At 45.0% G+C, this 23,369-nt stretch overlaps 1 protein-coding gene across 4 annotated transcripts in view; it reads left to right on the top strand.

Annotated features, from left to right (window-relative positions):
- Positions 1-23,369, top strand: part of LOC115150479 (LIM domain and actin-binding protein 1) — a 51,096-nt gene that overhangs the window by 15,647 nt on the left and 12,080 nt on the right. For 2 of the 4 annotated variants that reach the window (XM_029693800.1, XM_029693801.1), the window contains 2 exons: positions 4,407-4,452; positions 15,441-15,893. In XM_029693800.1, the coding sequence (XP_029549660.1) occupies positions 4,407-4,452; positions 15,441-15,893 (499 nt within the window). Of the gene's footprint in view, positions 1-4,406; positions 4,453-14,695; positions 14,841-15,440; positions 15,894-23,369 lie in introns of those variants that run through there. The other 2 variants (XM_029693802.1, XM_029693803.1) reach the window with 2 other exon arrangements.

Here is a 23,369-nt window from a genome sequence, read left to right as displayed (position 1 = left end):
CAAGTCTGACGTAAGTAGCCAACTAAAGTTAGGGAGCTAACACCTGTACATACTGCTGTAATGATATGCTATGTGGTTTGTAAGGACAACGTAGCTAACAAATTGTCAGCCAACATAACGTGTAAGGTAACTTATTTGAAAAGTCATTTCTTTATTACATTGATCAACATTTTCTTAACATTTGTTATAATTAGGTAAAGCAATGAATTTGTATCCGCTCTCATTGTACTTTGGCTGCATATTTTCTTCAAATCTGAAAACAATGTGAAGCCACACCCATTTGGGCCCTAAAGTACAGAAAGTGTCCTCTGTGTATATACTTCATATTTTGCCGAATTTAGTACGACATCCGGGAAATTTTGGCATACTAACTATATCCATACTATGACCAATAAGCATTCTATATACTCAATTAACATCACAAATAGTACAGTTAGTGCGGTTAGCATGAGTATTCGAACACAGCTTTGCTCTTTCACCAAGTAGGGCTATCTTCTGTATACCACACCTACCTTGTCACAAGAAAACTGATTGGCTCAAACGCATTAAGAAGGAAAGAAATTCCACAAATTAACTTTTAACAAGGCACACCTGTTAATTGAAATCAAAGTTTATTTGTTATGTGCGCTGAATACTGCAGGTGTAGACCTTACAGTGAAATGCTTACTTACAGGCTCTAACCAATAGTGCAAAAAAGGTATTAGGTGAACAATGGGTAGATAAAGAAATAAAACAACAGTAAAAAGACAGGCTATATTCAGTAGCGAAGCTATAGAAGAAGCGAGGCTACATACAGACACCGGTTAGTCAGGCTGATTTTGAGGTAGTATGTAGATATGGTTAAAGTGACTATGCATATATGATGAACAGAGAGTAGCAGTAGCGTAAAAGAGGGGTTGTTGGCTGGGACACAATGCAGATAGCCTGGTTAGCCAATGTGCGGGAGCACTGGTTGGTCGGCCCAATTGAGGTAGTATGTACATTAACTATACATTCAAGTGACTATGCATATATGATAAACAGAGAGTAGCAGCAGCATTCCAGGTGAGAGAATGCTGGTTGAGAGAATGCCAAGAGTGCAAAGCTGTCATCAAGGCAAAGGGTGGCAACTTTGAAGAATCTTTTTTGGTTACTACATGATTCCATATGTGTTATTTCATAGTTTTGATGTCTTTACTATTCTTCTACAATGTAGAAAACAGTACAAATAAAGAAAAACTCATGAATGAGTAGGTGTGTCCAAACTTTTGGACTGGTACTGTATATCTGGGGAAGGGTGTAAAACAATTTCTAGAGTGTTGAAAGTTTCCAAGAGCACAGTGGTCTCCATCATTGGGAAATTGAAAAAATGTGGGACTACCCAGACTCTCCCTAGAGCTGGCCGTCCGACCAAACTGAACAACTGTGCAAGAAGAACCTTGGTCAGGGAGATGACCAAGAACCCAATGACCACTGACAGAACTACAGAGTTCCTTGGCTGAGATGGGAGAACCTGCCAGAATGACAACCATCTCTGTAGCACTTCACCAATCTTGGCTTTATGGGAGAGTGGCCAGACGAAACCGTTCCTCAGAAAAAGGCACATGACATTACGCCTGGAGTTTGCAAAAAGGCACACGAAAGACAGAGCATAAGTCAAATTTTTTTATATTTTATTTTACCTTTTTATTTAACCAGGTAGGCCAGTTGAGAACAAGTTCTCATTTACAACTGCGACCTGGCCAAGATAAAGCAAAGCAGTGCAACACAAACAACAATACAGAGTTACCGTAATTTTCCAGACTATCGAGCGCACCTGAATATAAGCCGCACCCACTGAATTAAAAGAAAAATATTATTTTGAACATAAATAAGCCGCACATGTCTATAAGCCGCAGGTGCCTACCGGTACATTGAAACAAATGAACTTTACACAGGCTTTAACGAAACACGGCTTGTAACAAAAATAAATAGGCTTTAACGAAACACGGCTTGTAACAAAAAATAAAAAATTAGCAGTAAGCTTTAGTTGTCTTTTTGCACTGAGTCAATTCCTCACGCTGCTGTTTCCAACGTCTTACCATCGACTCATTAAGACCAAGCTCCCGTGCAGCAGCGCTCTTTCCTTTTCCAACAGCCAGATCAGTCACCTTGAACTTGAAAGCTGCATCATATGCATTTCTCCGTGTCTTTGCCATGAGGGTGACAAAATGACTACCGTAATCAGAATGATGGGAAGTTTGAGAGCGCTCGATTTAATCTAAACAGTAAACAAAAAAGTTGTTTGACCTAATTAACCCGTTCGGCAATTTATTGGTCTAATGAAAGCTTCATTACGCCAAAAAACTGAGCACGTCACAATGTTTTTTTGGAGAAAAAAAAATTGAAAGCGGGAAAAATCCATATATTAGCCACGTCATTGTTTAAGCCGCGAGGTTCAAAGCCTGGGAAAAAAGTTGCGGTTTATAGTCCGGAAATAACAGTACACATGGAATCACAAACACAGTCAATAACACAATAAAAAAATCTATATTGAGTGTGCAAATGAGGTAAGATTAGGGAGGTAAGGCAATAAATAGGCCGTAGTGGCGAAGTAATTACAATTTAGCAATTAAACACAGGAGTGATGAATGTGCAAGTAGAGGTACTGGGGTGCAAAGGAGCAAAAAAAAGAACAATATGGGGATGAGGTTCTGTGGTCTGAGACAAACATTTTACTATTTGGCCTGAAAGCAAAGCGCTATGTCTGGAAAAAACAGGCACAGCTCATCACCCATCTCACACCATCCCTGAAAAGCATCCCCAATAGCATGATGCTGCCACCACCATGCTATGAGGGATGCTTTTCAGAGCCAGGTACTGGGAGACTGGTAAGGCTAGAGGAAACAATGAATGGAGCCAAATACAGGCAAATCCTCAATGAGAACCTGCTTCAGAATGCAAATTAGACTGGGATGAAGATTTACATTCCAACAGGACATTGACCCCTAGCAGACAGCCAAAGCAACTCTGGAATGGGTTCAGAACAAGAATGTGAAAGTCCTTGAGTGGCCCAGCCGACGCTTGAGAAAATCTGCAAGGAAGACTGGGAGAAAATCCAGATGAGCAAAGCTGATAGACATACCCAGGACAACTCAAAGCTATAATTGTCGCCAAAAGGTCCTTCTCCAAAGTATTGACTCAGGGGTGTGAATACTTATGTAAATACAATTTCTGTATTTAATTTTCAATAAATTGGCAAACCTGTCTAAAAACATGTTTTCACTTTGTCATTATGGGGTATTGTGTGTAGATGGGTGAGAATCTATTTAATCCATTTTGAATTTGGGCTGTAACAAGTTGTGGAATAAGTCAAGGGGTATGGAATACTTTTCTGAAGGCGCTGTATATAAGGGACATAGGCAAATTACAATTGGCCCAGAACAGAGCAGCACGTCTGGCCCTTAAATGTACACAGGGGGCTAATATCAACAACATGCATATCAATCTCTCCTGGCTCAAAGTAGAGGAGTGATTGACTGCATCACTACTGGTCTTTGTGAGAGGTTCTGTACTTTTAACACATCAGCACTGTCTGTTCAATTGGTTAACACACAACTCAAACACTCATACATACCCCTCAAGACATTCCACCAGAGGACTCTTCAGTCCCGAAGTCCAGAACAGAGGCTAGGAAATGCATACTGTACTAAATAGAGCCATGACTACATGGAACTCTCTTCCACTTCAAGTAACTCAAGTTAGTAGTAAAATCTGATTTAAAAATAAAAAATTAAAAGATTAAACAACACCTCACGGTACAATGCGGACTGTGAAGAGAAACGCACGCGCACACTCTTACACACACATTCTATAACACACACTCTACACCCACACATTATTGTTTGTAATGTAAATTTGTATAACGCACAATGTTTAGAGTAGCTGCTTCCTTGGCAACAGCTAATGGGGATTCTAATAAAATATTTACATGTCCTTTTCTTCTTTTGCTATGCAAAGTAGATGTTACCTCACCACAATCTTGATATTCCAGTTCATCGCCATTCATCATATTGGCAACAGACTAAAAGTACAACTGTATGAGTTAAGAAAAGGAGAAACTTAATGAAGGGTTATGTCATTGGGAGGTGACTATAGCTCAGTCTAGACACAGCCAGTAGACCATTAGTCCCTAACCCTTCAGTGTGCAGATCCAGAAAAAAATGGATTTGTCAGAAAAATGTTAGAAGCCTCACTAAACCCTTTTTATATTTATTGCTCACCTACCTTCTCTTCAGACCTGCAAAACCTCTGAGGATATTATTGATTCAACACCAATGCAAACTTCCATTCCCAGTATAATGCCAATGTTGGAAATGCTTTGGTCCACTTTGTGTGCACCTCTTCTCTTGATCAGCAGAGGTCAATGTTGCTTCTCTCTCCCACAGGTACCAGAGAGCTGCTGAGGAGTCCAATGCAGAGAAGAAGAAAGCAGTGAGTATCTCCATTCAGATCCCCAACAGGAGGCCCACTCATGGAATTACAGGAGGTGACGTCATTACATCAGACACACAGTCACCAGTTCAGTGATACACTTGTGGAGCTGTCCTCTTGGTCAAGACCCTGTCTCTTTGACTCTGTTACCAGTGATATGCTCAAGTGTGTATGCCAGAGTGGTTTTGTGCTCTCTTCTCTGCTTAGGCTACTTATGCTTGACAGTGAGTAAATAGGATAAAGTACTTTATCATTCACATTGTAAAATGTCTGCCTCCTTTTTAGTGGGCCTTTTCAAAAACTACCTCCCACACACATTATTATTCTCATCCCGGCTGAGGAACACACACACTGAGTGCAAGCCTAGCTCTGCCTGGTCACTTATTGTGATGGGCTGGCAGTCGTGACCCTAATCCTGACTCAGTCGACTAATCCCAAAATAATTCCCTCTTGGGATAGTTGTCTTTATCTGTTGGGCAGTGCTGGAGAAGTGGACAAGGGAACAGGGAATAAGTGATCAGCCGATGTCATGCAGGAGTGCAAGGTAACTACCATTTCCAATGGCTGATAGATGGGGAATGTATTCTGATCATTGGTTACCTAGATGCCGGTGAATCTGGACCTAGATTGTAACACAGGAGTTGCCCTGCGTGACACAACATTGTGGAGAGGCTCAAGTAGTTGTAGACAAATATTGTTTACACACAAGGTCCTTTCTTAGTTATTCAGAGCCACACACACACTGCTCTTACTGTGTGGTGCATGCTGTTCCTTCCTGTCTCTGCTGAGTTAAACAGGTCCAGTCAGCACAATTGTTTGTGTGTGTGTGCACGCCGAGAGGCAGGCAGGCAACACTGGTGTCAAGGGTGGGCTGTAAATTTTCCATGGAAGGAGGAAGAGAGGTCTCTGCTTTCTGAGATACCTGAAAGGCAGTCTTCTGTGTTGCGGTATGGAGCATAGGGGTCAGGAGTTGTAACTTTTCAGACATTGTTCGGTCCTTGTGTATTTCCAGGTCAAACAGCAGTGATGTCATAATGAAGGATTACTTGAACATTTGCAACTGACAGATTACATGGGACTAAAACAATTTAACATGAGACTATGAGATGGCATGGTGGTCCACAAATAAACTGTAAGGAGCCTCCTGTAGTGTTCCTAATATTATGTTGACTGTGGAATCTCAACCCCCCCCCATTCAACTGTGACCATTAGCAGTAATTGTTCTGTATGTAATTACAGGTATTATTATTTCTTCTTAATGACATCTATTATGTTTTCGAACCGCAAAAGACACGCAGAAGTTAATGATCGTTTTATAGGGGAATGAATGTTCCACTCCTTAAGAGCTATCATGGTGGCTTACTGTACTCTCAATATGTGGTCCTCCCTTCTGCTGGGGTCCTCCCTGCTGCTGAGTCAGTCAGACTGAGTCACAGTTTGGGTTCTGACCTGGAAGTAAGTGTGTGTGTTCAGTAGCGGTAATGGTGAAACTTAGCTGCTTATAGCAGGAACCTGACTGTCACTGACCGAGATGGCTCCATAGGTTAGACAGAACAACATCATGTGTTGTAGTTTACACTATCTTCTTGAGGACAACGGTGAAGAGTTTGGTTTTGTACAACAACACCGTCAGGAATATGAACGTCATGATGTGATGTGATATGGCATCACAGATCTCAACACTGCCAGCATGAGGTTTTGCAACATGACATCAGTGCATGGGTATGGCTCTGACATCACCCAATGTGGTATAGATCTGCTATTTTTTTTTTATACTTTAGAACCGGAACCAGCAAACAAGCTAGTAGTCAGTTAGCCACTGCTAGCAGTCATCACTGTTAATTGGACATCTGCCAGCCTCAGTCTGGTCAATTCTTGCAAGTCTGCACAGCGCGATATCAACCCAGAGCATATCGGACTGCTTTTCTCTACCACATCTCCGGATTCCTACCGCAAGCTCTGAACCTTTACACCGGATCATCGCAGCTAGCTAGCTGCTATCCGAGTGGCTGCTCCTGGCTAACGTCTCTGTCCCGATGCAAGCACCAGTTAGCCTGGAGCTAGCCTCGAGCTAGGCACATCTCCCGGCTAGCCAAAGAGATCCATCAGACAATTCCTGGGCTTTAATTACCTCTTGCCAATTGGCCTGGACCCTTTGCTGCCGACACGGAGCCCCACCGATCCATCACGACTGGTCTGCCGACGTAACCGTCCGAGAGGGTTTCAACAGGCTCTCCCGTTGCGACGTCCCCCTAAGGCCCATCTGCTACCCCAGGCCTGCTAGCTGTCTGAATCGCTGTGCCTCCAGCTCACCTAGCTACTCACTGGACCCTATGATCACTCGGCTACACATGCTTCTCCCTAATGTCAATATGCCTTGTCTATTGCTGTTTTGGTCAGTGATTTTTGTCTTATTTCATTGTAGAACCTCCAGCCCTGCTCACTATGCCTTAGCTAAGCCCCCCCCCCCCCCCCCCCCCCCACACACACACACATGCGGTGACCACACCTGGCTTAAATGGTGCCTCCAGAGACAACCTCTCCCATCGTCACTCAATGCCTAGGCTTACCTCCACTGTACTCACATCCTACCATGTCCTTGCCTGTACATTATGCCCTGAATCTATTCTTCCGCATCCAGAAACCTGCTCCTTTTACTCTATTCCGAACGCACTAGACAACCAGTTCTTTTAGCCTTTAGCCGTACTCTTATCCTACTCATCCTCTGTTCCTCTGGTGATGTAGAGGTTAACCCAGGCCCTGCAGCCCCCAGCATCACTCGCATTCCCCAGGCACTCTCATTTGTTGACTTCTGTAACCGTAAAAGCATTGATTTCATGCATGTTAACATTAGAAGCCTTCTCCCTAAGTTGGTTTTATTCACTGCTTTAGCACACTCCGCCGACCCAGATGTCGTAGCCGTGTCTGAATCCTGGCTTAGGAAGGCCACCAAAAATCCTGATATTTCCATCCCTAACTAACATTTTCCGACAAGATAGGGGTCGGAGTTGCAATCTACTGCAGAGAGAGCCTGCAGACTTCTGTCATACTATCCAGGTCTGTGCCCAAACAATTTGAGCTTCTACTTTTAAAAATCCACCTTTCCAGAAACAAGTCTCTCACCGTTGCCGCTTGTTATAGACCCCTTTCAGCCCCCAGCTGTGCCCTGGACGCCATATGTGAATTGTTCGCCCCCCCATCTATCTTCAGAGTTCGTACTGTTAGGTGACCTAAACTGGGACGTGCCTAACACCCCGGCCGTCCTACAATCTAAGCTAGATGCCCTCAATCTCACACAAATTATCAAGGAACCTACCATGTACAACCCTAAATCCATAACCATGAGCACCCTCTTAGATATCATCTTGACCAATTTGCCCTCTAAATACACCTCTGCTGTCTTCAACCAGGATCTCAGCGATCATTGGCTGCGTGCGTAATGGGTCCGCGGTCAAACAACCACCCCTCATCACTGTCAAACGCTCCCTAAAACACTTCCGCGAGCAGGCCTTTCTAATCGACCAGGCCCTGGTATCCTGGAAGGACATTGACCTCATCCCGTCAGTAGAGGATGCCTGGTTGCTCTTTAAAAGTGCTTTCCTCCATCTTAAATAAGCATGCCCTGTTAAAAAAATGTAGAACTAAGAACAGATATAGCCCTTGGTTCCCCCCAGACTTGACTGCCCTTGACCAACACAAAAACATCCTGTGGCGTTCTGCATTAGCATCGAATAGCCCACGCGATATGCAACTTTTCAGGGACGTCAGGAACCAATATATTCAGTCAGTTAGGAAAGCTAAGGCTAGCTTTTTCAAACAGAAATTTGCTTCCTGTAGCACGAATTCCAAAAAGTTTTGGGACACTAAAGTCCATGGAGAATAAGAGCACTTCCTCCCAGCTGCCCACTTCACTGAGGCTAGGAAACACTGTCACCACCGATGATTATCATAGATTTGAGAATTTCAATAAGCATTTTTCCACGGCTGGCCATGCTTTCCACCTGGCTACCCTGGCCAACATCTCAGCACACCCTGCAGCAGCTTGCCCCCCCCCCCCCCCGCTTCTCCTTCACCCAAATCCAGACAGCTGATGTTCTGAAAGAGCTGTAAAATCTGTATCCCTACAAATCAGCTGGGCTAGACAATTTGGACCCTCTCTTTCTAAAATTATCCACCGAAATTGTTGCAACCCTTATTACTAGCCTATTCAACCTCCTTTTTTTTCTCTTTTTTTTGTATCGTCTAAGATCCCAAAAGACTGAAAAGGTGCCGCGGTCATCCCCCTCTTCAAACGGGAGATAGTCTAGACCCAAACTGTTATAGACCTATATCCATCTTGCCCTGCCTTTCTAAAATCTTCGAAAGCCAAGTTATTAAACAGATCACCGACCAACTTCGAATCCCACTGTACCTTCTCCACTATGCAATCTGGTTTCCGAGCTGGTCATGGGTACACCTCAGCCACGCTCAAGGTCCTAAACACTATCATAACCGGCATCGATAAAAGACAGTACTGTGCAGCCATCTTCATCGACCTGGCCAAGGCCTTCGACTCTGTTAATCACTGCATTCTTATCGGCAGACTCGTTAGCCTTGGCTTCTCAAATGACTGCCTCACTTGGTTCACCAACTACTTCTCAGAGTTCAGTGTGTCAAATCGGAGGGCCTGTTGTCCGGACCTCTGGCAGTCTCTATGGGGGTGCCTCAGGGTTCAATTCTCGGGCCGACTCTTTTCTTTGTATGTATCAATGATGTCGCTCTTGCTACTGGTGATTCTCAGATCCACCTCTACGCAGACGACACCATTCTGTATACAGTTGTGGCCAAAAGTTTTGAGAATGACACAAATATTAATTTCAGTCTGTTGCCTCAGTTTGTATGATGGTAATTTGCATATACTCCAGAATATTATGAAGAGTGATCAGATGAATTGAAATTAATTGCAAAGACCCTCTTTGCCATGCAAATGAACTGAATCCCCCAACAACATTTCCACTGCATTTCAGCCCTGCCACACAAGGACCAGCTGACATCATGTCAGTGATTCTCTTGTTAACACAGGTGTGAGTGTTGACGAGGACAAGGCTGGAGATCACTCTGTCATGCTGATTGAGTTTGAATAACAGACTGGAAGCTTCAAAAGGAGGGTGGTGCTTGGAATCATTGTTCTTCCTCTGTCAAACATGGTTACCTGCAAGGAAACACGCGCCGTCATCATCGCTTTGCACAAAAAGGGCTTCACAGGCAAGGACATTGCTGCTAGTAAAATTGCACCTAAATCAACCATTTATCGGATCATCAAGAAGTTCAAGGAGAGCGGTTCAACTGTTGCGCCCAAGAAAGTCCAGCAAGTGCCAGGACCGTCTCCTAAGTTGATTCAGCTGTTGGATCGGGGCACCACCAGTGGAGAGCTTGCTCAGGAATGGCAGCAGGCAGGTGTGAGTGCATCTGCACACACAGTGATGGTCTGGTGTCAAGAAGGGGAGCAAAGAAGCCACTTTTTTCCAGGAAAAACATCAGGGACAGAGTGATATTCTGCAAAAGGTACAGGGATTGGACTGCTGAGAACTGGGGTAAAGTCATTTTCTCTGAATCCCCTTACCAATTGTTTGGGGCATCTGGAAAAAAGCTTGTCCGGAGAAGACAAGGTGAGCGCTACCATCAGTCCTGTGTCATGCCAACAGTAAAGCATCCTGAGACCATTCATATGTGGGGTTGCTTCTCAGCCAAGGGAGTGGGCTCACTCACAATTTTGCCTAAGAACACAGCCATGAATAAAGAATGGTACCAACACATCCTCCGAGAGCAACTTCTCCCAACCATCCAGGAACAGTTTGGTGACGAACAATGCCTTTTCCAGCATGATGGAGCACCTTGCCATAAGGCAAAAGTGATAACTAAGTGGTTCGGGGAACAAAACATCGATATATTGGGTCCATGGCCAGGAAACTCCCCAGACCTTAATCCCATTGAGAACTTCTGGTCAATCCTCAAGAGGCGGGTGGACAAACAAAAACCCACAAATTCTGACAAACTCCAAGCATTGATTATGCAAGAAAGGGCTGCCATCAGCCAGGATGTGGCCCAGAAGTTAATTGACAGCATTCCAGGGCGGATTGCAGAGGTCTTGAAAAAGAAGGTTCAACATTGCAAATAATGACTCTTCGCATCAACTTCATGCAATTGTCAATAAATGCCTTTGACACTTATGAAATGCTTGTAATTATACACTGCTCAAAAAATAAAGGGAACACTTAAACAACACAATGTAACTCCAAGTCAATCACACTTCTGTGAAATCAAACTGTCCACTTATGAAGCAACACTGATTGACAATAAATTTCACATGCTGTTGTGCAAATGGAATAGACAACAGGTGGAAATTATATGGAATTAGCAAGACACCCCCAATAAAGGAGTGGTTCTGCAGGTGGGGACCACAAACCACTTCTCAGTTCCTATGCTTCCTGGCTGGTGTTTTGATCACTTTTGAATGCTTGCGGTGCTTTCACTCTAGTGGTAGCATGAGATGGAGTCTACAACCCACACAAGTGGCTCAGGTAGTGCAGCTCATCCAGGATGGCACATCAATGCGAGCTGTGGCAAGAAGGTTTGCTGTGTCTGTCAGCGTAGTGTCCAGAGCATGGAGGCGCTACCAGGAGACAGGCCAGTACATCAGGAGACGTGGAGGAGGCCGTAGGAGGGCAACAACCAGCAGCAGGACCGGTACCTCCGCCTTTGTGCAAGAAGGAGCAGGAGAAGCACTGCCAGAGCCCTGCAAAATGACCTCCAGCAGGCCACAAATGTGCATGTGTCTGCTCAAACGGTCAGAAACAGACTCCATGAGGGTGGTATGAGGGCCCGACGTCCACAGGTGGGGGTTGTGCTTACAGCCCAACACCGTGCAGGACGTTTGGCATTTGCCAGAGAACACCAAGATTGGCAAATTCGCCACTGGCGCCCTGTGCTCTTCACAGATGAAGCAGGTTCACACTGAGCACGTGACAGACGGGACAGAGTCTGGAGACGCCGTTGAGAACGTTCTGCTGCCTGCAACATCCTCCAGCATGACCGGTTTAGCGGTGGGTCAGTCATGGTGTGGGGTGGCATTTCTTTGGGGGGCCGCACAGCCCTCCATGTGCTCGTCAGAGGTAGCCTGACTGCCATTAGGTACCGAGATGAGATCCTCAGACCCCTTGTGAGACCATATGCTGGTGCGGTTGGCCCTGGGTTCCTCCTAATGCAAGACAATGCTAGACCTCGTGGCTGGAGTGTGTCAGCAGTTCCTGCAAGAGGAAGGCGTTGATGCTATGGACTGGCCCGCCCGTTCCCCAGACCTGAATCCAATTGAGCACATCTGGGACATCATGTCTCGCTCCATCCACCAATGCCACGTTGCACCACAGACTGTCCAGGAGTTGGCAGATGCTTTAGTCCAGGTCTGGGAGGAGATCCCTCAGGAGACCATCTGCCACCTCATCAGGAGCATGCCCAGGCACACACTACTGAGCCTCATTTTTACTTGTTTTAAGGACATTACATCAAAGTTGGATCAGCCTGTAGTGTGATTTTCCACTTTAATTTTGAGTGCGACTCCAAATCCAGACCTTCATGGGTTGATAAATTGGATTTCCATTGATTATTTTTTTGTGATTTTGTTGTCAGCACATTCAACTATGTAAAGAAAAAAGTATTTAATAAGATTTTTTCATTCAGATCTAGGATGTGTTGTTTAAGTGTTCCCTTTATTTTTTTGAGCAGTATACTTCAGTATTCCATAGTAACATCTGACAAAAATATCTAAAGACACTGAAGCAGCAAACTTTGTGGAAATTAATATTTGTGTCATTCTCTTAACTTTTGGCCACAACTACATCTGGCCCTTTGGACACTGTGCTAACAAACCTCCAAATGAGCTTCAACGCCATACAACGCTCCTTCCGTGGCCTCCAACTGCTCTTAAATGCTAGTAAAACTAAGTGCATGCTCTTCAACCGATCGTTGCCCGCACGACAAGCATCACTACTCTGGACGGTTCTGACCTAGAATATGTGGACAACTACAAATACCTAGGTGTCAATCAGACTGTAAACTCTCCTTCCAGACTCACATTAAGCATCTCCAATCCAAAATTAAATCTAGAATCAGCTTCCTATTTCGCATCAAAGCCCCCTTTACTCATGCTGCCAAACACCCTCGTAAAACTGACTATCCTACCAATCCTTGACTTGGCGACGTCATTTACAAAATAGCCTTCAACACTTTACTCAGCAAATTGGATGCAGTCTATCACAGTGCCATCCGTTTTGTCACCAAAGGCCCGTATACTACCTACCACTGTGACCTGTATGCTCTCGTTGGCTGGCCCTCACTACATATCCGTCGCCAAACCACTGGCTCCAGGTCATCTACAAGTCTTTGCTAGGTAAAACCCCGCCTTATCTCAGCTCACTGGTCACCATAGCAACACCCACCCGTAGCACGCGCTCCAGCAGGTAAATTGCACTGGTCATCCCCAAAGCCATCACTTCCTTTGGCCGCCTTTCCTTCCAGTTCTCTGCTGCCAATGACTGGAACGATTTGCATAAATCTCTGAAGCTGGAGTCTTATATCTCCCTCTCCAACTTTGAGCAACAGCTGTCACTGCAGCTTACATATCACTGTGCCTGTATGCAGCCAATCTGTAAATGGCACACTCAACTACCTCATCCCCATGTTATTACTTACCCTCTTGCTCTTTTGCACCCCAGTATCTCTACTCATCATCTGCACATCCATCACTCCAGTATTAATGCTAAATTGTAATTATTTCGCCTCTATGGCCTGTTTATTGCCCACCTCCCTACTCTTGTAGATTTGCACACACTGTACAGTTTTTTCTATTTTTCTTTTCTATTGTGTTCTTGACTGTACGTTTGTTTATGTGTAACTCTGTGTTGTTTTTGTTGCACTGCTTTGCTTTATCTTGGCCAGGTCGCAGTTGTAAATGAGAACTTGTTCTCAACTGGCCTACCTGGTTAAATAAAGGTGAAATAAAGTTTAAAAAATAAATACATTTTGCTCACAAAAAAATGGAATCCCTGAACCTTCAGCTGTGTTTGAGCTGGATTTACACAAAAATAACAACATATATTTAAAATCTTTATTTGGGGATAAACAATAAGGGAAGTGTGAACTAAAGTTAAAAAAAAAATAATAAGACTCAGCCAGCAAAGCGTTAAACCTTTTACCAAATGTGTCATTTTCTGGTGTCCTGGGGTATTACCCCCCCCCCTTCCCGCCTCAGTCTCTCTCTCCTGGTCTTGATGGGGGGTGGGCTAGTTCTTACATGCAGAGTTTTTCTAACTGCTAACATCTGGGAGAGCTTGATCACTCTCACTTAGCACAGACCAGAGGGAAGGACTGCAGACTGATTCCAGCTACAGGACACTCTCCCCCTGCCTGTCACCTAGCCTCCCCGCTACACCTCGTTTCGTCTCGCTCTCACAGGTTTCACCACTTCTCTTTTCAAAAAACAGGAACAAACTTTTCATTGTCTGCTGCTCCTTTTCTTTTGTACTTATTGTACTCCAGTTGCTCTCACAAAGATAATTATTGGGATTCTCTGACCTGCTTTCCCTTCGTTCAGTCTTCCCTTAAGCTCTGCTCTTTTTTCATGTGTTTCCATCTAGTTTCTGTCACATCCTTTGTTGGTGGAACATGGCTTGATGTATTTTGCAGGTTAGGTTTGTTGGAATTGTGTGTGTGGTGTGTGTGTGTGTGTGTGTGTGTGTGTGTGTGTGTGTGGTCAATGCGATGACATTGGGAATTCGTGTCAGCTTTTTATATATCTCTCAAGTTTGTGTGCACCTCCAATGCTATATGGTTGACCATCACGTTGAAGGGAAAAGTCAGGTTTGTTCTTTGTTAGGGAGTTGTGGATGTTGGTTACCTACTGCTTGGGGCTTGTGTTATGGATGTCCTTTTACCACTTAGAATACATATTATTTCTCTTCTTCATGGGTGTGAACTGTGTGATTTAGGTGGTTTGTATTGAGTTGGGCTCTGTTTACTATAGCCCAGTGCGGTTCCATGACAGGACCATCGAGTTCCCCATGTAAACTTAACTTTATTAGTTCATTAGTTGACTCAATTCTGCTTTCAAAGGGCCATATTGTTTTGCATACCTTTTCAGAACTTCCCCATATTACACAGACTGTTTCCAAGCGGGTTTTCATTTCCATATTTTCTAGTGAAAATCAAACTCATGGACGTCACACAGTGGAGTATTGTTGTCCTCTAATAGTTCAGCTTGATACTCGGCATCAGTTATGAGTTGGGAGCTTCATGGATGGTTGAGCCTATATGCAGAGCAGAGAACCCTCTCTGTACTTTCAGGACAAGGTGAGGTAGGTTACCACAGAATGGAATGCGGTTGGGAAAGAGGTCTCCATGTTTAGTTCTGCTCTCTCTGATTGTGCAGCAGCTGATGGTTGCCAGCTCTGACTTCAGCTAATGTGACAACATATCTCTTTCCTGGACCAACTCTGGGAACAGCTGCTTATCTAATTTGAATTTTCTTCCACGTCAGTAACTACTGCTGTCCGCAAAGTATTTTCCCAAAGTGGCCTCAGGAAGAAAGTTATGAGCTTTTGATTTTTCCTCCGTTTTTTCCTGTTCATTTGGTTGCAGTCTCGGTGCTTGGAATTGGATTACATAATACAGGACATGATTGACTGGTAGATGTAGGAAGCAACTGGTGATGACTATTTAGTTGGTAATGGTTTCATTCTAGCTTGTTCAGTCATTTGATCCAACACAGTTGAAAAATTAGACTGACTATTTGTATTATTAACTGTTAGAAATTGGTACCGTATTTCTGATACAAGACTACTCCTACACACAATTATCTCTGTACCTCTTTCAAGACATTGCTTTAGTCAGTAACTTCAAGACATTCTTCCTGTTGACCATTCACTAATCTGCTCTCCTCTTCTTCTTCCTGTCAGTCAGTGGAGAGCCTGCCTCCCACCCTGCGTTCAGGGAACCTGAGTGTTCTGAAGAAGCGCTGGGAGCAGCCAGGTCCTTGCCAAGACAGACCCGCCCCGCTATCCAACGGGCCACCCCGTGCCCGCCTCTCCCCCTCTGTTGTACCAAAACCAACCCCCCCGACCGAGCACCTTACCCCAGCCAAGTCTCCGGAATCCCTGAACACTCAGGGTGGTCAAAGCACAGCCGTCAGCCACTTCCAGTATCCTGCAGCAGCAGCTATAGCCGAGGAGGGACCGAGAGGGATGGAGAAGAAAGCGCAGCGGCCAAGCGAGCGAGAGGAGGAGAAAGAGCTGATGCAGGTGGAAGACGAGGTGGTGCCACCCAGCCCCTGCACACCCATCGAGAAACCCAGCGTGCCTCTCAACAGCCTGAAGATGATGTTTGAGAAGGGAGAGGGCACCAAGGGAAAGGTAAGACTGATAAGACACATACACAGTGGGTATGATGACAGAAGGGAGAGGGCACCAAGGGAAAGGTAAGACTGATAAGACACATACACAGTGGGTATGATGACAGAAGGGAGAGGGCACCAAGGGAAAGGTAAGACTGATAAGACACATACACAGTGGGTATGATGACAGAAGGGAGAGGGCACCAAGGGAAAGGTAAGACTGATAAGACACATACACAGTGGGTATGATGACAGAAGGGAGAGGGCACCAAGGGAAAGGTAAGACTGATAAGACACATACACAGTGGGTATGATGACAGAAGGGAGAGGGCACCAAGGGAAAGGTAAGACTGATAAGACACATACACAGTGGGTATGATGACAGAAGGGAGAGGGCACCAAGGGAAAGGTAAGACTGATAAGACACATACACAGTGGGTATGATGACAGAAGGGAGAGGGCACCAAGGGAAAGGTAAGACTGATAAGACACATACACAGTGGGTATGATGACAGAAGGGAGAGGGCACCAAGGGAAAGGTAAGACTGATAAGACACATACACAGTGGGTATGATGACAGAAGGGAGAGGGCACCAAGGGAAAGGTAAGACTGATAAGACACATACACAGTGGGTATGATGACAGAAGGGAGAGGGCACCAAGGGAAAGGTAAGACTGATAAGACACATACACAGTGGGTATGATGACAGAAGGGAGAGGGCACCAAGGGAAAGGTAAGACTGATAAGACACATACACAGTATCTTTCCCTCTTTTCTCTAATGATACTTCTCTCTCACACTCTGTCTCTTGGCATCTTCCTCAACATGTAGCTGCTCCGCATAGTTGTGGGGTCAGGTCAGTCATCTGTGTGTGATTGGTTAGCCCCCTGTATCCAGCTAGGATGCAGCTGAACTCTTGATCTGTTGTTGCACAGCCAGAGATTTTAATGCTTCCTTTGAACTAGTCATGCTAGCAGTCACATGCCTTGGTACCTGATGCAATCGTGCTTTTCAAAAAGCTCTGTCTCTAGACTTCATAAGGCACCCCAAAGACCACTGTCTGTCTCAGTGCACATCACTAAGTACAGACAGAACACCCATTCACTGAGACTTCAGCACACACACACACTTAGAGGAAACTTGCTAAAACTAGTTTACCTAATAACACAAGAGGCTCTCAAACGTGCATACACACACTGACTTGACGGAGACACCCCCAGTTGAGAAGTGAAATACTTTGTGCTAGACACACTGAGGGAGGGTCTCCTGTGGCTCCTCAGATATTAGCATAGATAAGACACTCATTAGTGGCCATGTTAATGAACCGGCCCTCTCAGGCCCATTACTGCCTAACTAACTCAACCCTTCAGTCCCTCTCTTCTGTCCCCACAAAAAGTTTCCTTAACTCAATTATTCACACTGCCCATATGTCCTGTCCCTTATCTCTTCCTAAACAACCCCCTCTTTAGTGCACAAACACACACATACGTACACCATAATTGCCCAAGGTCAAGAAGGTACCCACATTCCTTGTCTTTCTCTTCAAAGACCCACCATTTTTGGAATTCTCCTTCCTTCTTTCACTCTCTGTGTCCTGTTATTCTCCTTCAGTTAGGTATTCACCCCCCATGGCCCCCAACCCACCTTACTCTCAGCATCACACAAGATTACACTCCACTTCTGTACACTGCTGCTCCTCCTATCTTTAAATTTCCTGTTTCCTCTCAAATGTTCTTGTCTAATAAAAGTTTTGTAAAACTTTGGGATGTGACTGAGACAATAGTACTTTGTATACATCATATTATTGTGAGACAATAGTGTTTTGTATTCCTGGTGGTCTCTGCTTAGCCAACAGTGTTGATGCATGGTCCAGGTGGGAGAGCAAGGCTGTGGAGTCCGACTCGGACTGGAGTGAGTTGCCACCACGCCTTGATGTTCATCTCTTTTAAGTGTGCTCATGATGACCACTAGTCTAAGACCTAGGCCTACATGTTGGAATATCCCCCAGTGTCTCCTTAGGGAGACTGGTCTGAGAACAGTGGTTGTGTTGTAGTCTTTGTTCTCTCAGCCAGTCAGACGAGGTGTGCCACAATGGCCATGGTTCTGGACTTGTGCTGAATTTACTGCCAGAGCTTTTAAAGAGGGGAGTGACGGTAGGAGGGCCTCTCTTCGTCTGAGAGCTGTGCTCGGTGTGTGTGTGTTTCCTTAATACACATATGCACCAAATCCTTTTTTGCTACCCCAGTGCATTTCAGCTGACTACACCCGGCTGACCAGAGCTGAGGGGGGAGACGAAGCTCGTCTCCAGGTGTACACACGGACTCACACATTAGTGCCCGCCCCAGCTGTAGCTCAGCACCTGCTCTGGGCTGATGCCATCTACAGCAGTGATGATGTCATGGGAGTGTTATGCACACACTTACCCCCCAATCACTGGAGCCTACAAACTCTGCTCTTACAGAACACACACTCCTTTCTCTCTCTCTCCAATCAAAAAGTCACAGTACGTTCTCTCGCTCTCAACTTCCATCTCTCCCCTTGTTTCTAGTTCTCTTTTACTCTCTGTATTCAAACTTTCTCTTTGTCTCTACTGTTTTTCGATCAGCCCTGGGGTGCAAGGAACCCGCATGCTTCCCATCTGGAACAGTCTGTGCATAATATTATGATGACATTTTGTGACGTTTTGGTCTTCGGTAAGGTTTTTTTCATCTGTTCGTGCAACAAAAAAAAAGGAGCCGACGCCTATGCCCCTTCAGTGATTTGGTCAACAGCAGGGACTTTTCAATTAAGTGTTTGTCATTATTCAACGAGAGACGACTTGTTTTAATGCACATTTTTTCAGAGTTCGGCTTGGTACCTTGGCCTTATGAGCTAGGATGTTGTATATCAGTCCATCTAAATAGCTGTAATGGATCCTGGACATAAAAGGTTAAGATGGAACAGATCATGCTGGGCTCTGATTCACTGCCTGGCTGGCCCCTAAATAAAACCCTATATTGCTTGCCACTGGCATTTGTCTTATCTCTATTACCATAGTATTCAAAACATAGGTACTGAAGTTATTTAATTTTTTTGCATAGTTTTATACAGTACCAGTCAGATGTTTGGACACACCTACTCATTCAAGTTTTTAAAATTTGTACTATTTTCCACATTGTAGAATAATAGTGGAGACATCAAAACTATGAAATAACACATGGAATCATGTGGTAACCAAAAAAGTGTTAACCTAATCAAAATATATTTTATATGTGAGATTTTTCAAAGTAGCCACCCTTTGCCTTGATGACAGCTTTGCACACTCTTGGCATTCTCTCAACCAGCTTCATGAGGTAGTCAGCTGGAATGCTTTTGCACTTGTTGGCTGCTTTTCCTTCACTCTGCGGTCCAACTCACCCCAAACCATCTGAATTGGGTTGAGGTCGGGTGATTGAGGAGTCCAGGTCATCTGATGCAGCACTACATCACTCTCCTTGGTATAATATCCCTTACACAGCCTGGAGGTGTTGGTTTATTGTCTTGTTGAAAAACAACTGATAGTCCCACTAAGCGCAAACCAGATGGGACAGTGTATCGCTGCAGAATGCTGTGGTAGCCATGCTGTTTAAGTGTGCCTTGAATTCTAAATAAATAACAGACCGTGTCACCAGTAAAGCACCATCACACCGCCTCCTCCATGCTTCACGGTGGGAACCACACATGCAGAGGTTATCCATTCACCTACTCTGCATCTCACAAAGACACAGCGGTTGGAACCAAAAATTGCACATTTGGACTCATCAGACCAAAGAACAGATTTCCACCGGTCTAATGTCCATTGCTTGGGTTGCTTGGCCCAAGCAAGTCTCTTCTTCTTATTGGTGTCCTTTAGTAGTCGTTTCTTTGCAGCAATTCGACCATGAAGGCCTGATTCACGCAGACTCCTCTGAACAGTTTATGTTGATATGTCTGTTGAACTCTGTGAAGCATTAATTTGGGCTGTAATCTGAGGTGCACTCAATTGCTGATTTCTTAGGCTGGTAACTCCAATGAATTTATTCTCTTCAGCAGAGGTAACTCTGGATCTTCCTTTCCTGTGGCGGTCCTCATGAGAGCCAGTTTCATCATAGCGCGAACCACCGCATTTAACCATGGCAAGGTGACTGGGGATATAGTCCAATACAAACAGTGTAGTTATTCCCTCCGTAAGGCAATCAAACAGGTAAAACGTCAGTACAGGGACAAAGTGGAGTCGCAATTCAACGGCTCAGACACGAGACGTATGTTGCAGGGTCTACAGACAATCACGGATTACAAAGGAAAAACCAGCCACATTGCGGACACCGTCTTGCTCCCAGACAATCTAAGCACCTTCTTCGGCCCGTTTTGAGGATGACACAGTGCCATCGACGCGGCCTGCTCCCAAGGACTGGGAGCTCTCCTTCTCCGTGGCCGACGTAAGACATTTTGAACGTGTTAACCCTCGCAAGGCTGCCTGCCAAGACGCCATACCTAGCCGTGTCCTCAGAGCATGTGCAGACCAGCTGGCTGGAGTGTTTACGGACATATTCAATCTCTCCCTACCCCAGTCTGCTGTCCCCACATGCTTCAAGATGGCCACCATTTGTTCCTGTACCCAAGAAAGCAAAGGTAACTGGACTAAATGACTATTGCCCCGTAGCACTCACTTCTGTCATCATTTTATTTATTTCACCTTTATTTAACCAGGTAGGCTAGTTGAGAAAAAGTTATCATTTACAACTGCGACCTGGCCAAGATAAAGCAAAGCAGTGCCACACAAACAACAACACAGTTACACATGGAATCACTAACATACAGTCAATAATACAATAAAAAAAAGTCTATATACAGTGTGTGCAAATGAGGTAGGATAAGGGAGGTAAGACAATGGATAGGCCATAGTGGCTAAATAATTACAATATAGCAATTAAACACTGGAGTGATAAATGTGCAGAAGATGAGTGTGCAAGTAGAGATACTGGGGTGCAAAGGAGCAAAATAAATAAAATAAATAACAGTATGGGGATGAGGTAGTTGGATGGGCTATTTACAGATGGGCTATGTGCAGTGATCTGTGAGCTGCTCTGACAGCTGGTGCTTAAAGCTAGTGAGGGAGATATGAGTCTCTAGCCTCAGTGAGTTTTGCAGTTTGTTCCAGTCATTGGCAGCAGAGAACTGGAAGGAAAGGTGGCCGGATGAGGAATTGGCTTTGGGGGTGACCAGTGAAATATACCTGCTGGAGCGCGTGCTACGGGTGGGTGCTGCTATGGTGACCAGTGAGCTGAGATAAGGCGGGGCTTTTACCTAGCAAAGACTTATAGATGACCTGGAGCCAGTGGGTTTGGCGACGAATATGAAGCGACGAGAGCATACAGGTCGCAGTGGTGGGTAGTATATGAGGCTTTGGTGACAAAACGGATGGCACTGTGATAGACTGCATCCAATTTGCTGAGTAGTGTTAGAGGCTATTTTGTAAATGACATCGCCGAAGTCAAGGATTGGTAGGATAGTCAGTTTTACGAGGGTATGTTTGACAGCATGAGTGAAGGATGCTTTGTTGCGAAATAGGAAGCCAATTCTAGATTGGAGATGCTTAATGTGTGTCTGAAGTGCTTTGAGAGACTAGTCAAGGATCATATCACCTCCACCTTACCTGCCACCCTAGACCCACTTCAGTTTGCATACCGCCCCAACAGTTCCACAGACGACGCAATCGCCATCACACTGCCCTATCCCATCTCTATCCGAAGAGAAATACCTATGTGAGAATGCTATTCATTGACTACAGCTCAGTATTCAACACCATAGTACCCTCCAAGCTCAGCATTAAGCTTGAGTCCCTGGGTCTCAACCCTGCCCTGGGCAATTGGGTCCTAGACTTTGACGGGCCGCCCCCCAGGTGGTGAAGGTAGGAAAAAACATATCCACTTCGCTGATCCTCAACACTGGGGCCCCACAAGGGTGCATGCTCAGCCCCCTCCTCTACTCCCTGTTCACCCATGACTGCGTGGCCATGCACTCTTCCAACTCAATAATCATGTTTGCAGACGACACAACAGTAGTGGGCTTGATTACCAACAATGACGAGACAGCCTACAGGGAGGAGGTGAGGGCACTCTGAGTGTGGTGTCAGGAAAACAACCTCACTCAACGTCAACAAAACAAAGGAGATGATTGTGGACTTCAGGAAACAGCAGAGGGAGCACCCCCCCTATCCACATCAACGGGACAGTAGTGGAGAAGGTGAAAAGTTTTTAAAGTTCCTTGGCGTACACATCACGGACAAACTGAAATGGTCCACCCACACAGAGTGGTGAAGGTGCAACACCGCCCTCACTAACTTTTACAGATGCACAATTGAGAGCATCCTGTCGGGCTGTATCACCGCCTGATATGGCAACTACACCGCCCTCAAACGCAGGGCTCTCCAGAGGGTGGTGCGGTCTGCACAACCCATCACCGGGGGCAAAGTACCTGCCCTCCAGGACACCTACAGCACTCGATGTTACAGGAAGGCCAAAAAGATCAAGGACGACAACCACCCGAGCCACTGCCTGTTCACCCCGCAATCATCTAGAAGATGTCAGTACAGGTGCATCAAAGCTGGGACCGAGAGACTGAAAAATAGCCATCACTAACACAGAGGCTGCTGCCTACATCGACTCCAATCATTAGGCACTTTAATAAATGGATCACTAGTCACTTAAAAAAATGCATAGGGCATAGGCCTACCCACTTGGGAGCCAGACCCAGCCAATCAGAATGAGTTTTCCCCTACAAAAAGGGTTTATTACAGACAGAAATATGGCTGTTTCATCAGCTGTCCGGGTGGCTGGTCTCAGATGATCCTGCAGGGAAAGAAGTCTGATGTGGAGGTCCTGGGCTGGCGTGGTAACACGTGGCCTGCAGTTGTGAGGCCGGTTGGACGTACTGACGAATTTTCTAAAACAACGTTGGAGGTGGCTTATGGTAGAGAAATGAACATTCAATTCTCTGGCAATAGCTCTGCTAGACATTCCTGCAGTCAGCATGCCAATTGCACGCTCCCTCAACTTGAGACATCTGTGGCATTGTGTTGTGTGGCAAAACTGTACATTTTAGGCTGCCATTTTATTGTCCCCTGCAAAAGGTGCACCTGTGTAATGATTATGCTGTTTAATCAAATTCTTGATATGCAACACCTGTCAGGTGAATGGATTATCTTGGCAAAGGAGAAATGCACATTAACAGGGATGTAATCAAATTTGTGCAAACAATTTGAGAAATACGTTTTTTGTGCATATTTCAGCTCACGAAACATGGGACCAACACTTTACATGTTGCGTTTATATATTAAAAAAATGTATGTACATTTCTCCGATTTATTTTTATTTATTTTTTTTTTTTCGTTTTTTTTTTTTTTTTTTTTCCCCAGACCTCAAAAGTGGTCTCCTGGTGTAGTTTAAGTATTTTTGTGGACTTAGAACATCCAATTTTGTTGTTTTTCTAAAATAA

The sequence above is a fragment of the Salmo trutta genome, chromosome 16 (genome assembly GCF_901001165.1).
Source record: "Salmo trutta chromosome 16, fSalTru1.1, whole genome shotgun sequence".
Classification (NCBI taxonomy): domain Eukaryota; kingdom Metazoa; phylum Chordata; class Actinopteri; order Salmoniformes; family Salmonidae; genus Salmo; species Salmo trutta.
This window is presented reverse-complemented; position numbering and strand designations above follow the sequence as displayed.